Source organism: Besnoitia besnoiti, chromosome XI (assembly GCF_002563875.1).
Source record: "Besnoitia besnoiti strain Bb-Ger1 chromosome XI, whole genome shotgun sequence".
NCBI classification, from domain to species: Eukaryota; Apicomplexa; class Conoidasida; order Eucoccidiorida; family Sarcocystidae; genus Besnoitia; species Besnoitia besnoiti.
This window is the reverse complement of record NC_042366.1, coordinates 1,894,390-1,910,619: the sequence shown is the minus strand read 5'-3', so window position 1 is coordinate 1,910,619 and position 16,230 is coordinate 1,894,390. Positions and strand designations below refer to the sequence as shown.

At 53.5% G+C, this 16,230-nt stretch overlaps 2 protein-coding genes across 2 annotated transcripts; both read right to left on the bottom strand.

The window, feature by feature from the left end:
- Positions 1–1,045: 1,045 nt before the first annotated feature.
- On the bottom strand, positions 1,046–4,140 carry BESB_021470 (B3GNTL1 protein; the record flags this gene model as incomplete). The annotated part of the gene is made up of 4 exons (XM_029360856.1): positions 1,046–1,356; positions 1,824–2,201; positions 2,422–2,513; positions 2,876–4,140. The coding sequence occupies 4 exons, from the start codon at positions 4,138–4,140 to the stop codon at positions 1,046–1,048; spliced, it is 2,046 nt and encodes a 681-aa protein (XP_029216215.1).
- A 2,069-nt stretch (positions 4,141–6,209) lies between these two features.
- Positions 6,210–14,677, bottom strand: BESB_021460 (LETM1 family protein; the record flags this gene model as incomplete). The annotated part of the gene is made up of 14 exons (XM_029360855.1): positions 6,210–6,449; positions 6,884–6,981; positions 7,352–7,644; positions 8,099–8,203; positions 8,787–9,264; positions 9,560–9,935; positions 10,280–10,424; positions 10,612–10,676; positions 11,207–11,388; positions 12,002–12,102; positions 12,341–12,471; positions 12,850–12,980; positions 13,376–13,461; positions 13,986–14,677. 14 exons carry the CDS (start codon positions 14,675–14,677, stop codon positions 6,210–6,212), a joined length of 3,123 nt encoding a protein of 1,040 aa, XP_029216214.1.
- Positions 14,678–16,230: the final 1,553 nt, after the last annotated feature.

The window sequence follows — 16,230 nt, the reverse complement described above, 5'->3', positions numbered from 1 at the left end:
GCCGGAGACAGAGAAGGGTCGCACTCGCGGCCTTTCTCATGGGACTTTCTCGACTCGGGTGATGAGGCGAAGAGACGCACCGGCGTCGTCACACATATATACAAATATATATTTATATATATTCATAATTTGCACATTTATATATATAGTGTACGGTATTATGGTATGCATTCCGCTAGTAGTGCTTTTCCCGGTTTTTGTTAAATGTCCTGATTTCTCCATTCTTCGTCGAGTCGCATGCGGGGAGGAGGGGAAAGGGGAGACGAGACGCGCGCATCGACCTCGGCAGGAGAGAGAGCGTGGTGAGGCAGCAGACCCTCCCCCACAGCGGACATGCGCCAGGAAGCGAGGAGGCACGAAGAGTGAGGAAGGGGAAAAGGGAGAAGACGGAGCGAACTGCGCGTTCGCTTTGTCTTCGTTCTTCTCTCGGAGATGCTCATGTTTGCCAGACATCACGTGCGGACAACGCGTGTGTGAAGGCTAAAAATGCGAGAGAATGCAGAGACCCAACGACGGGGTGTGTGTCTTCTCGGTACCACGTCTCCCAACTGTGATTTCAACATCAAGTCAAACTGTCTTATCGCGCTGAACGCACAACGGATCCTCTCAGCCGCAACAGCGGCGCAGACTTCGCTTTTCAGACTCTCAGCATTCCGCTTTCCTGTTAGCGGCTAGGAGTAATTCCGTGTGCAGAGAGCACATTTACTAAAATAAAGCGTAGTCTGGTGATGTTTCCCCGACTCTCTAGCTCGCTTTCGTCAGCGGAAGGTTTTCGAGCCGATGCATCTCATGGTCGCTTGCGCTGCCAGCGACTGTGAAGTTCAATGAACAGCATGCGACAAAATTTATTTAGCGGAAGACTTTGACAGATAATGCGCAAAGGGTCACGCGTCAGCGCCATTCGTGCGAGAAGTTAAGGCGCTTATATATATATATATATATATATATATATATATATATATATATATATATATATATATATATATATATATATACGTCGGCGTTTTCGTTAATTGCCGCGTGATTGCGTCAAGTCAGGAGTCCTTCAGCAGAAGAAAAAGAAGTCTTGTCCCTCTTTCATTTGCAGCTGTTGGAGTTTCTGCTCGAGTGTGTTGTGTGGCGGCATTTCGTACTTGACGCAGATGACAAAGACGGGTCTTCTCTCTGTGTCAGGCTCGTCGAGGAATCGCCTCGCGTCTTCCCAGAAGTGAATGGGAATCTGTCTGCCCTTCAGCGGCTCCAGAGGATCTGCGTAGACCTTCCGCGACACTTTCTTCTTGTCGATGTCCACGAAGGCGATGACGCGCTCGCGATTCGCGGGAGAAAGACTTCGATAAAAACGCTTACCGTCTCGGCCTAAAAAGGATACGAATTGGTTCACAACCGCAGCCTCGAGCAGCGTTGGACAAGAAGACAATTCACATGGAGTGCCTACACCAAGGTGACAATCAAAATACAAGGTATACAAAAGTGCGCCGAGGCAGACCCCTGTGGGTATATATATATATATATGATAGGAATAATAGACATGGATAGATAAATAGATATATGAAAATATAGATGCACACAGGTACCGATAGATATACTTGGACGAATATGTGCTCCTACATTGGTTTTCACATAGATATACGTAAATATGTATATGTGAAGATTGATAGATACAGATAGGGGTAAGTGAGGAAAAATAAAATCACATGGATACTGAAAGAAATTCAGAGACATAGATACGCACAATTAGATTTGATAGATTCAAAGAAAAAACTAGAAACGTAGAGAAATTGCGGGGGCGGCGGGAACGGGAAGGGGGGGGATGCCGCGCCTACCGATGCTCCAGATGATCCACGGGGCGCGGGGGTGGAGTGTCTGCATCACTTGTTCTTGGAATTCGCGTACTCTAATGGCCCAGAGGAGGTCGCTGCTGACGCGAAACGAAGTGCAGTTTTCGTGGTATTTGTAGAGGTACAGAGGCTCGGGCACGCGGCACAAACGCCCGCCCTCGCGCACGTGGCGGTAGAGAAAAAGGAGATCTTCCGGAAGCGCCAAAGGGCGGAAGGCGTCGCCGTTCCCGAGGCCCTTCTGCGCCGCCGTCTGCGCCCGCAGCTCACTCTGAAACGCGCGCAGAAAGCGCAGCTTTCCGCCTTCAAGAAAACCGCCGCGACGCTCAAAAACCTCGCGCGGCATGAACCATGTAGGCATCAGCACTGCGGCAGACAGAGACACGAAAAAACGAAAAGCAAGCAACAGTGCGCAAGGGAATTGATACAGGAAGCAGGTATGTATAGGTATCGGAATTCGCGCGTAGCGGACCGGCGAGGAAGACCGAGGGAACTGGGCACGCGGACCACGACAGCGTGGAGAAAGGCAGAAAAAAAAAAACACTTCAGAGCGAGCTCCTGAGCGTCCCGCGCGCGGCCAGCTTACGGGTACACTCGCGGAAGCGCGAGGTGAGGAGCTGCTTCTCTGACAAAGTGTTTAGCCAGTGCGTGTACCGCGGTGTTGACTCGGGCGGATCTCTGAAATGCAGATAAACATTCGGAAATGAAGCGAAAAATGGAGCGCTTCTTCAGTCTCCACTGCCACTACGACCCCCCCCCTCCCCCATCTCCTCGACATTGCCATGTGTTGATTTGCTCAGGCGTCTCTTTCAGAGGCATGCAAAGGATCAAGCAAGATCCGCCTGAGGCTCTGCGTGGCTCCACCCCCCCCCCCCCCCCCCCCCCCCCCCCCCCCCTCGCCCGCGTTCCTGCAGCTTGCAACGCTCTATTAACATCTGTAATATGTCTACAGACAACCTACAATATACCGGCCGCTTCAGGAAGACGCACGCATGCAAATGCGGAGCCACAACGACATCCAAACGTTGTTCGTGACGTACCTGACGAAGCCCGATCCAACGATCGTGTTGGGTCGCATTTTGGCGGCCTGGAGCTGCTTCGCGATGCGCTCGGGGAACGACTCGTCGTCGGCGTCCATGAAACACAAGAACTCCCCGGCGCTCACCATCACCGCCTTGTTCCGCCCGTAGCCCACGCCACCGCTCGCACGTACAGGTAGAGAGGAAGAAGACGAGCGAGAGGAAGAAGATGAAGAAGAGGAGGAAAAGGACAAAGCAGAAGAGGAGGAGGAATAGGGAGCGGAAGAAGAGCAAGAGGAAGAAGCAGAGGAACCTGAAGAAGGAGAGGAAGAAGAAGGGGAGGCGGAAGAAGAAGATGGAGAGGACGCGGAAATGTCGGCACCAGGCGCGGCGGCGACGGTGAGCAGCACGTGTCTCTCGAGGCACCTAGGCGCGATCACGTCGAGAAGAAGCGACAGTGTTGCATCCGTAGATCCGTCATCGAAGACGCAGATCTCGAGCGGGCCGTTGTCGCCCTCCAAAGCCCCGCCTGAGGCAGCCGAAGCGGAGAAGGCGCCTAACGAACCTGAAGAGGTAGCGACCCCAAACACTCCCGGGCTCGCGGCGGATGGCGGGAAAGAAGGAAGGTCGTCCTCCTCTGTGCGGCGAGTCTGCGCCGGTCGCGCATTGGCCTCGTCGCCTTCTCCTTCGAGGATGGCGTTGGAGTCTCCCTCCGCCTGCGTCCGCAGGCTCCCGTCGGTTTGGCTCTCTTCGCACACACTCTTCTGGCCTTCGAGGGCCTCCGCGGTCGCTGCGGACGATGACGGCGAGGCGGCGCCGGCCGTGGCTTCCTCGCCGTCGCCAGTCTTGCGTTTCTTAGCTCGCTGTCTCTTGGATACGAAGCTCTGCGCGAGCAGCGAGTCCAGGGCTGCTTCGATGAACGCTGCCCCGTTCCTGACAGTGATGATCACCGACACAGGCACGCGCAGGCGTCTTGCGGTAGCCTCATGGCTGCAGACTGAGTGCCCGTCTGCCACGCCGCCAGAGCCCGTGCTTGGAGACAAATAAGAAGACGCAGAAGACGATGACAGACACGGACTCAAAGGGGCAGCAGCAGAGCGGGAAGTGGAGGCAGAAAAGAGGGAGGACGACGCGCACGAATCAGCGTGAGCCGGCGACGCAGGACGAGGCAGCGGAATGGCGAGATCGGCGTACAGAGAACTCCTGTATAGAACTGTGGGAAACAGAGGGCACTGCGTGTCTCGAGGATCGAGATGCAGAAGGTCAGACACCTCATCGAGCTCCATGGTGAAAGCCGGAGTCACGGAAAGCGAAAAACCCGAAAAACGGGGTGTGCTGACGGCCCAGTGCGGTGTACCTACACCTGGGACTAAAGCACACACGTTCGACGTAACGAATTTCGCTTTTCACTTTTTCGAGCTTTCTCTTTTATTTCACCGCCTGCTGCAACGCCGCGTTTAAAATGCTCTGTAGTCATGATGCAGAAGGCTTCGTTTCTGGACGAAGCCTTTTCTCACAGAGTAATGCACAGCGCGTATTCAAGAGGCTCCTTCATGTGGTTTTTAAAATGCGAAAACCTATCAACTCTTTTCTACGTCAAATCCCAGGGCACGCATGAGATGCAGATGGCGGGTGAACGGAGTGGACTGACGCCTTTGACCTTCGCCTTTTACCTTCTAGCACCGATGCGGTACCTCGTATTCTTCTGCTTGGCTCAGAAGTGAGTCGCTGAATGGTTTCGGGAGTGTACTGCGTTGAAATTCCTTTGTTTCCTGCCTTCGTTCCACTGGACGGCGCAAGTGAAACCAAGAAAAAATGTATTTGACCCGATGACATGCGCAGCAATGCATGCGCGCTCATGCGAAAATCGCCGTAGTGCTACTTCCATCTGCAAAGGTCGCGGCACGTACAAGGACGCGAGGATACACATCATTCCGAAACAAGAGTATCCCTCATCGTCGCTGTAGCCGAAAAATTGTTGGCAATTATAAGCCGCTGTCCTCGACCTTCGTTGAGCTTGCTCTTCATACATAGAAATTCACTATGTAGGAAGGGCAGTGTTGTGTATACATACATTGTCAATGTCTACCTATGCCGCGACGCTCCTAATACCGTTTTTTCCGCAGTCGATTCGTCTTAGTTTCTCCTCGCAGAGGATGCCCACATTCCCCTCCCGGGACTGCAATGGCATACCCATCTACACACAGGTGTCTGCGTGTATATCCTTTCGTGTAAGTACTTTCCGTCACCTCCACGCCTAGCATCGTTCTTCCAAAGAACCTCACCGAGCAGCTGTGAGATATGCATTGTGTATGTGAGTTCGCTGTGTGTTTATACCAAAGGCGTCCCTCGTTGAGCTCGTGCCAGAGCTTCTTCATGGCGATACTGTCCATCGCCGCAACTCGAGTCAGGAACTACGTTTCGACTTCTTTTATGAACAGCCTCCACGACAATCCTGGGGGATTTCTGCACCTAAAGTCTTTGTCTCCCGCGGTGGAGCCAGCGTGTGTGCCGTCTCCAATGAGAGCCCTTGACTTGCCTTGCGCTCATTAGATTTTCACTGGTGGCTCAGAAGCGGGCTCCGGAGGCAACGAGACGACGCTATGAGAAAATCGCCAGAGGAGGGCTAGCTGGCGGGCAACGCCGCGGCAGCGCGCGCCGGATGCGGCCTCAGTGAGACGAAGTCAGTACGTGTTAACACTGGTTTTTTATCCAGATGAGTGCATCGAGAGGCAAACACGGCCTCGGGAAGGGAGAGCCACGCTGCGAAAGAGAAGAGAACGACCAAAACTCGGGAAGGCGGAGACCAAACAGACATCGCAGGAGGCAGAGAGAAGGATGGCAGTTGAATCCCACTGCATCGTGCCAGGGGATTTTCCCAAAAACACGAAGAATGCGCCACGCACCCGCCCCCAGCGAGAGGAACAGCAGAGATAAAGCCTCTAAGAATAACCTGCGGGTAGAATCAAACACGGAAAAAACACTGTTCGCCGAGCTCTCGAAAAACAAGCAAAACGCCACAGCGCCCTGCACATCACGCGCAAGCGCGGAGGGAGCAAGTAGTCTTCGTCAGCCAACGAAGTCAAACGCCTTGAAGCAGAAACGAAACACGCGACCCCTGCTCAGCCAGAAAGAAAGGCCTCCGTAGTCAACGTCGCCGGTTACTCAGACAGCCAAACACATAAACTAAAACTCGCCACCACGCGGCCTCTGCGCGCGAAGAAGCACACAATGTCCCAATCCTCGACGCCTCGCGTCGCCGCGCATACTCGCCTTCCCCCCTTCACAAGCGCTCACCGACGCCGCCCGCTAAGTCCTTACCACGTTCACCACCCCCTCCTCCCTGCGACGCGCGCTAGTTGCCCTTCAACTCCTCACACGCCTTGCTCGTGACTGCCTGCGCTTCTTCGCGCGAATCAGGGGAAGGCGAAGAAGATGACTCGCAGGAAGAAGAGGGCGCGCAGGAAGAAGAGGACGTGGCGGCAGGTGTTTCCGCCGGAGTCGCCGCGACGTGCAGCGAGGCGAAGGGCGCGGCGACGAGAGACTGACCAAGTATGGTCTTTGCCTCAGAGTCCTCAGGAAAGAACGTGGGATCCTGCGAAAAGCGAGAGCCAAATGACGCTGAATATAATTCCTCACACGCACGAGCGGCGCGCCTCCCTGCGGTCGCTCGGCTGCCTGACTTGCCCGTCTTCCCTCACGCTGTCCTCCGCCAGCACATCATCTGGGGTTCCCCCCTGCAGCCATATATATATATATATATATATATATTTACACATATATACAAATGTATACTTATAGATACTTACATATATATACATACAAATACATCAATACAGACATTCATACATAGGTATCTGCACGCGGACATATAAAATTAAACACGTATATACACATATAGATATATATACATCGATATCTCGATATAGGTTTACTTATGATTGGATGTATGTTGCTACACTGGTTTTGTGAAAAGAGAGTTGCGATCGGCTTCTAAAATGCGGAACAAGCATGCCTGGAGTGTCTTACTCCTTCGTCATGTTGTAGGCTCTTGGCGTCGCGCATCAGATCGTCGACCTCCTGTACCGCGCTGGCGAAAGTGTCGATCACTGCCTGCACTTTAGCCTCTGAAAAAAAACAGCAGCAACGCGCACTCGAGTGGAGATACACCTCCACAGACATATAGGATCAGGGCCTACTCCTTTACTCTTTTACACTGCAGAGACGCACATATACACAGAAATACATTTATCTATATCTATATATATATCTATCTATCTATCTATCTATCTATCTATCTATCTATCTATATATATATATATATATATATAGCTACATGCGCATCCGCTAGGTGGGAACATCATTCTTGCGCACCGAACGTGCGGGCGCGAGGCCGGGACCGACGTGCACACACACAATTTGATACATACATCTACATATAGATGTATGTAGGTATACATATGTGTTTCCTTGAGTCTGTTGCTCTGTAGCACTAACCGAGCGAGGCGATCGCTTGAATAAATTCTGCGCGCGCCTGCGTCGAGGACGCCTCTGGGTCGCTCATCTGACGGCGTTGCTCCTGATGGCGTTTTTCCGCCTCCTCATGCGCTTTCAGCTGCTCTTCGGGTTTGGCATCCGGCGGAGGCGGAGGCTCTTGCTCCGCATGCTTCAGCTTCTCCAACACCTCCTTCTCCTGCAGCGCAGTACGCTCAAGCACCTCCTGGTGCAGCCTGTAGGCCTGCGCGACCTCCAGCACGCGGCTCAACGCGCCAAACGCTTCCTCTTGCTGCCTGAGAGAACGCCGAATCCACACAGAGCCAAATGGTCACCAGAATGCGGAAGCCGGTAACATATTCATACGGATACACGCAAATCTGAATGAGCCTGTACTGTGAGCGCGGGAGAAACATGTCTACGCTCCAGAGTACACTAACTATATAAATGCAAATATGTAAACATTATACGAAATACGAATAAATATATTATAAAAAACGGATAGATATGTATAAAACAAATGTGAATACATGCGTGTGAAGAAGTAGGAGGCCATGTGCGACGGTCGCCTCACGGATCGCGCAGCTCATAGTTGACGCGCCACCGTTTTTCATTCTTCTCTCCCTCGGGCTCCTGTAGAACGTCTCCTGAGCTGCCGCTGCGCAAACGAAGCCTGCGGACGCGCGCCCTCTCTTTTTCAGCTGCTGCATGCGGTGATGAAGACTGTCTACAAGAGATATGTCTACGTACTGGTGCTGCACATCAGCCAGCCGACGAAGGAGGCGAAGCTCCATCTCCATGCGCCGCGTGCGAAGCGCCAGAGCCTCAGATTCACTCATCCCACAGGCGCCATCTCTGAAGACACAACAAAACAATAAACCGATGCAGGTCTCTTTACAGATACCTTTATCTGCACAGAGAGGCATGCATGTATACATATATGTATGTATATATGTATGTAGTTAGGTGTAATATGCAGGAGACGCCGTTGCTGCATTTCGATTTGCTCATCCGCGGGCGTCTCCGAATATATGGTTGGTTCTTTCGCCACGTACCGCCGAGCCAGAGGCACGAATGGGGTCATTTCTAGATGTGTACGAGAAGATATACACACTGGCCTCATATAATATATATATATATATATATATATATATGTAAATACGTATATATATATATATATATATATACTATATAAATATATATATTAATGCATCTGAATGTGAGCATTCGCGACTGGTGGCCGCTCCTCCTTACTTGCGCAGCTGCCCCGAGATTCACCATGCCACATATACGTATACATATCCGTTTTCTACCTATATATATATATATATATATATATATATATATATATCCATATACATGTGCACGTGGGGTATATACACGTCGCCCGAAGAAGAGCCACCGGCCTGCGCGCCTCGCAGCTCGGCGTCTTCCTTACTCGGACAGCGACGAGGCCGTGGAGGCGGCGGGCGGGGCGTCGAGCGTCGGCGCGGCTTCTCTGCCGCCTGCGGAGTCTGCGCTTGCGTCGCAGCTGCCCTCGACCTGCGGCGGCTCCACTCGTGCAGCGCTTCGGGCGCCCCGCGCCTCAGTGCGCTCGCTGCGCTCCTCCGCGAGGCGCGCCTTCTCCTCCGCGTCCGCGCGCGTCGGCTCGCCGGGTGGCGCCTCCGGCTGCGCGCCGCCGCCCCCTCCCAAGTCGTCACGCAGCAGCAAGTCGACGGCCGACAGCGGCGAGGAGGCAGGCGTCGGCGCAGCCTCTTCGGCCGCGGGCGACGGAGCCGCCGCCTTCGCCTCCCGCTCCTGCTCAGCTTGCCGCTGGCGCTGCGCTTCTTCCTCCTGCAGGAGGCGGACCGACTCGCGCAGCATCTCCTCCTCCGCGCGCAGCAGCTGCACCTGCCGCTCCATCGCCTCCAAGGTCGCTGCAAAAGCCAAACGCATTTCGCATGCAGCGCGTCCTTCTAGCTGCTCTACGCGTGCGCACCTAACACACGCTGCGAGCTGAGCTCTCCGGGAGCGTCGCACCGACCATGAGATGATGGAGCCGCGCAGTCAGACAAAGAGAAAGGGATGAAGAGAGAGCGATACGGAGAGCTAAACACACATGCATATCTATGTACTGGTAAATATTTCTCGAGGCGTCAGCCTGCCACGTTCGGCACAGTCAGGCCGTGGCCTCGCGATAGCGCCGCTGCCGTGGATGTGTGCATGACTCACCCGATTTCCGTTTGTTTTTCTCTTCTTCTTCGGCATCTTCCTCGTCGAGTTTCGCAGCCTGCGCCTCCTTGGAGGCCTCAGTCGTCGCAGCTTCTTCAGCCTGCGGAGGCGCGTCCGCCGGTGCGCCGCCGCCCTGCGCGGCTGCTGCCTCCGCCTCCCGGGTCCGCCTCGCCTCGGCAGTCTCCTGCACGGCGTCGCGCGCGGCTTCGACGGGCGCCGGCGCGACGGGCTCGGCAGCCGGAGCGGTCGCGGCAGGCGCGGGCGCTAGGGGGACTGGAGGCGAGATGTGAGAGTGCGTCAGACTGATGCAGCGGCACCAAAGGAGCAGCAACGGCGGAATGTCCTTGTGAGAAGAAATCGCGAGCCACTGCCGCATCTGAAAAAAAGAAAACGAAAGATAGAAAAGCGAATCGGTAGAAGACGCAGCGGTGTGAAACGCAGGGAGCAAAGCCACGAGCAAGGCTTCTCGTGAAAAAAGCCTGTGAAAGAGAAGATACATTATGAAAATAATCATCTATCTACCTGTATTTATGTATCTCTAGCTCGGTATATACATATATATATATATATATATATTTTCTACATCCATCCTCTCTAATCCTGAGTTTCTGGCCAAATCAAGCCACCGACTTATCTATCTACCCGCTTATCTACCTGTCGACCCACCTGTCTGTCTACCCGACGCTAAACATGTGCACGGACAGCTAGTTTGCCACTGACCTCCTCTCGCATGTCGTCGTCGGAGATATTATGAAACTTCATTGCCCGGTCTTTGCAGGCTTCCACGAGTTCGTCGTGCGACAACGTGTCGACGCCCTCCCACATGAACTCGCGGTCTTCTCTGTGGATGTGATTGAGGTGATATCTGAACGGAGACAGCCGAGCGAGGCACAGATGTCGCGAAGCAAGAGGAAACACTTCGCAAGTTCTGTCGGAAACAGCCCAGAGTAGAGGCGCGCAGACGCCACACGGAGGCACGAGGCTGGAAGCGACGCGCGCGAGGCAACGAAATGGAGCGCTTGGCAGACCTGCGGCTGTTTGCTTCTTCTCACCTGAGCTGCAACACGACGTGGCTACGCATACCATACGGCTGCAGCCCGAGCAGTCTGCACATGACCTGCGCACGAAACAAAAGGGGAAAAGATGAAACTAGTTGTCAAAATGGATACGTCAAAGAACGCAGAGCGCGCTGCAGACGACCCTTCTGCAAGATCAAAGCCCTGCGCACACGAAGCGCCAGAGTGACCAATGTCTTGCACGTGGTACACCACCATATATATATATATATATATATATATATATATATATATATATATATATATATATATAACCCTAAACCCTAAATATATATATATATATATATATATATGAATATCTGTCCACGGGTATTTATTTCTACGCATGTTGCCTCGACGAGCTCTGAAGACGACGTCCGCATTAACACGCCCTCTCTCTCTCGTTTCCTTGTCCCTCTGATGCATCCCTAGCGGCGTCGCACGCGCACCACAACGCTGCCGACTGGGCCCAAGCCAGCGAAACGTATACATAAACAGAGATGCACGTGAGGCTACATTTGTTTCGTTGCATCATTAGCTCCCACTCTCATTGCTCGGCTCCTAGCGTCGGATCTGCTCCACGTTCACGCACCTGCAAGGTCTGGAGATCCAATTTTTCGAGAACGAACTCTTCTTTAAAGAGGCGCGCGAAGGAGAGGATCTCCGAGACAGAGAGGAACGGGTCGACGTCGCGTTGGTCCTTTTGCAGCAGCTTTTCTTGGAACTCCTTCAGCGCCTTCGCCTTGTCCTTCAACGCGTCGTTCGACTCCTGCTCTGAGAGCATGCGCGGAGGAAAAAGTACGGAAAAAAACTACAGAAACAGCACACGGTGAAGATGCAAAATCGGACGCAGAGCCCGAGCCACCATTGCACAGATGCGCGGGCAAGCGCCTAGTGGCACTGAAAGCGAGATGTATGGGGATAGAGGAATATCGATAGATAGATACATAGATAGATAGATATACACAGAGAGATGGAGATAGATATACGTATATAAACGAATTTGGAGAGAGCTAGATGGATGCAGAGAGACACATAAATCTAGACAGTCATCGATATAAGAATAGGCAGGTCGGCATAGCTGTGGAGAGACGGACGGAAAGAAAAATACGCCCTGGAAATTGAAAAAAACTCTGCAGAAGTGGACAGGGGGGAGGGCATGTGGTCGCTCCGCTGGGCAAGAAGAAAAGATCTGCGCACGCAAAAGGAGTGGCTGTCGCAGGCTTGCGAGTGGACCTTTGCGACAGCGCCTCGCTGCCACAGGCCCCGGATGAATATCCGCACCGGAACCAACACGCCCATGTCAGCGGCCGAACGTGGAGTCGCAAGCAAATGGGAAGCTGTGACAACTCGGAATCCACAGAAGAGAGGAGAGACGAGTTCGTACCAATGATGTTCTTGGTATGCTCTCGCACGAGCTCCTGGAAAAAGGCTGCGAGTTCCTGCTTCGCCTTCAGCTTGCGACTCAGATACGCGTTGTCAACTTGCCTGAACCACCCGCACGTACACGGGATTCGACTTTCCATGCATGCGCAAGCCCACGCCATCGCCTCACACGCGCCCATGGGGACATCTGCTGCGTAGGTTGCACGAAATACATCTCTGCCTGTGTTGGCGTTGTCTGTCGCCCCACAACCTCCCCATCTGCCCTCAGATGATCCACCGCAGCCTTGTGCACACAGACGTGCACCAATCCATCGCTGCAGTGGCGACGTGTGTCACCCACTTTTCGAAGAATGTGCTGGGGAGCATGTTGGGGAAGAGCCGGAGGACGACTGGAAGCAGCAGTTCGCCCAGCGGAATGATGATCATCAGCGAAAACGGAATCAGCTTCATCGCGTCCGCCATCGTCCGCACCTGAGCCAGAAAAAACCAATCGTCTTTGCCGCGCCAGTGAGGAAAGCCGTCATAACTCTCTCTCATCCTCGCCACTGTACACGGCATGCACATATACATATATATACATGTATTCACCTATGTCGTAAACTCAGGAGAAGGCTTAGTAGTGGACTCGATGCGGATCCCTGCCTCTCGTAACGCTGAAAAACCAAAATAAAAGTACACAGGCCTGCATGCCTCTAGCCATCCTGCGAGAGCCTCCAGGGCCTGTCTCCTCCAGAGTTTTCCCCTCTCTTCTCGTCCCGCCTTCTCTCTCCATGAAGAATCTTGTTTGACGCATACGTCTCAGCGGGGTACCAGTTAGTGGGGAAGAAGCTGTAGGGGGATGGGACTCACAAGAAGCTTGTGTTCGTTGTAGCGAAGCGGATGCCCCAGGATCTTCTTCTTCAGGAGTTGGTAGGAGACGCGCACGTTCGCGTAGAACAAACTGAAGCCCGTCACAGTCCAGCGCCACGTGTGAATCGCCCCTGCAGCAGGCAGGCCGATACGTTCCGCAGCCTCACTCCTCAGAAATCTCTCAGTCCCGCTCCCCAATGCACAGATATATTTGTTCATATGTATATATATATATATATATATTTATGTAGATCGGCGATCAGGACATACGTGGAGTTCAGGTACCGCATCGCCGATATGCAAGACGGACGGGTGCACGCCGTGAAAACCGAAGTTCTGTGCATGTTTGCAGTAGACTGTTCAACTCGGCATAATTATATATATATATATATATATATATATATACGTACATATATATATTTGAATATATATGTATATACGTATATATATATATATATGTATTTGTATACGGATTGATGCAGTTGTAAGTTTGGAACAGCGTGTGGCAGGCGGCAGTGAGACTCACCTTCTTTTCCCTTTTTATACCATTTTTTGACAATCATCGGATTCGTGATGAAAAGCTTCAAATACTTGGCGAATGCTTTCGTGAACCTGCGCATGCTCACACCATGCGACGTAGAAATGCGGAGTCGCAGTCGCGAAGAGAGACTGCAGCCACGCGCGGAGGAAGCCACGAAGAAGAGGAGACAAAGCAAAAACAGAAGGAAAGAAAAGGAAAAGAAAGGAAGGCAGAGCTGCAGCGAAGCTGCACGTTCTGGAAGCAGGAAAGACAGCGGACTGGAAGGGCTGTGCTGGAGACATACAGGAAGAAAACAAAGGCAAGATCCGACGCGACGGCCGCCAGGCGCGCAGTGAGGGCGAGGACTGAGACGCAGGAAGGCTCCCGCATAAAGGAGCAGGAATGGGGTACCTCAAAACTGGAGTCATCTCCTTCAGCGTTATAGAAGCTACGTCTCTGTTTACACGATTTACGCTATACCATCCTGGATTGCGGGTCATCTGCACAGAGCCGATAGCCACTTATAATGTGATAGTAGCGATACACGGACTGGCTATGATCTTTGTGAAGTTGATGCCTGATCCGTATGTGCGCTTTTGTCGGGTTTTTTGCGTACCTGACGAGCGCAGAGAAGACGTAGGAGGATGCCTTGCCCAGGAGGCGAAGGACTGCGCCCGCAGAACACCAGCGCGCGAAGAACCCCGAGGGGATGGCGCCCGCGCGAAAGGCAGAAGAAGCCTGGGGCGGGCGGCTCCACGCAGAGGAAGAAGACGAGGAAGGAGCGGCGGACGATGAGGCCGTCGCGCGCGGCGAGCCCTCCTGCGGTGACGCCGTCCCGGTCGGCTTCTTCACGTCTCCCCCGCCGTCTGCCGGCTTCGAGGCCGCTGAGAAGAGTCTCCGCGAGAGCAGAAGAGGGGCGCAGCTGCTGTCTGCTCCGCGGCTCTGAGCGAGCGGTGAGAGGGCGGAAGGCGCGAGCAGCGCCTGGAGTCCGCAGGCCGATGAGCAAAGCGCGTGCGCGGAAGGGAACGAAAAAGACGGGAGAAGACGGACTGCGCTCGACGCGGAAGACGAAAGTGAAGAGGAAATCGCAGAGAGTGCGCGAGGAGACAGACAGCCTCTCTGGAGGGAAAGGGACGGGGAAAACAGCGCAGCTGACGCAGAAGCGGAGAAAGCCGGAGAGCCACGGGAGAACGCCAAAGGCGTGGGCGGCGCGGAGGGAGTCACGCGGGACTGGGGACAAGCTGAGCGGCGAGCGAGAGAAGCAAATGCGCCGGCGCGCAGCCGCAGAATGCACCGGCTGCCCGCCATGGCGACGCAGACAAAGAAGAAAGTCGCGAGGAGAAGCCAAGAAAATAACGAGGCGTAACGGGAGGGAAGAAACGGAAAAAGCGACGGGGAAGAGAGAGGACGACGGGAGTGAGCGCGGGAGTGAGAGAGGCACGAGACGCGGAGTCGAGAAAAAGATTGACGACAGAATAGGCGTTGACAGCGGAGGGCAGCAGAGATTAATATAGATCCCGTCGGGCTAGCGAAAGGCCGTCGCAGAGGGACGGCGGAGAGGAGAAGAACGCGAGGGAAATTTGCGGTACCTGTACGGCGTGCCGAGGTGAAGCCGAGGCAAGAAAAGACAGCTGTGAGCAGAAAACGGTGCGGCAGAAGGGGTGGGACAAGGCTTGGCAGAGAGGAAAGAGCGTTATTGTTGCTACCTTTTTCCTTCTTGCGCGCCGAAGGCGTCCTGCAACCGCGTTGAAAAGTCCGGAGAAAAATGTCTGCTTACCCACACAGACCGACAAAGCGAACGCCGGACTTTTTCTCCCTCTCTTTCCGCGCCACGTAACGAAAAAACCAGCGGAAGAAGAGAGAGTCAGAAAAGCCAGAAGAGAAAAAAGGGAGTGAGAACCCTCTGTCTTCGTCTCACTGACTACGCGATTCATGGGGGCGCTGCCGATGCCAGTGAATACACAGTTTTTGCATGCATGCCCTCCAAGACGCCGTCCGTCGACGGCGAAACTTGGAGACCTCGAAAAGAGTCTCTCCTCGGATTCGCCTCGATCGTTCTTTCTTGCGACTCCCTGAAAGTTTCAAAGGTGTGAAAAGGCGAGGCGAAGCAGCAGACGCAGACGCAGAGCCGAGCGAGGCGAAAAAAATGAGAAAACATGCACCGATTCTGCGGCAGAACTGCTCGGCAGATGTCCGCGCCGGTAGGGGGGACATGCGGAGGACGGTGTCGCAGACTCTCCGCTGGACGTACAGCCGAGAGTACATCCTCCTCAGAAGAAGAAAAACCGCGTAAAAACTGGTAATAACGCTGCCAAATTGCTAGAGGCGTCATCGTGGAAACGAGATGCTAACAGAGAGCGAAAAAGCGCGCTCTAGGGGGGCAGGATGCAGTGGGAAGAGAGATTGAGGAGACATAGAGGTTACGCTGAGGAATTCCAAGCAACAGGTAATTTGGGGGAGAGGCCACGACGATAAGCAGACAGGGATACGGCCGACGCGTGGAAAAGAACTCAGAAATCCACGCACCTCAACAGCCACTGCTGTCGAGAAACCGAAAGAAGCCCTTATGCGTGGACCTCAAAACACGTGTGTCCATATTCTTTCCGGCTCAGACCTCACCGGCGTTTCGACTCTTCGTCACCGCGGAGTCTCTCCATCTCCCACTTGGGTCGGTTTCTGGTCGGCTGCTGTAGTGTCCTATCAACTTTCAAATCTCTGGCTGCCCTCGATGTCCCCCCCGCTTCATCATCCTCACCGTCGCGGCAGCATACCGTTCCGTGTTTTATTCTCTTTCTACGTCTCTTTGGTCTGATTTGTGTTTCTCCACCAGGTGTGTATGTCAGTCGTAGTTGTCCTTCCCT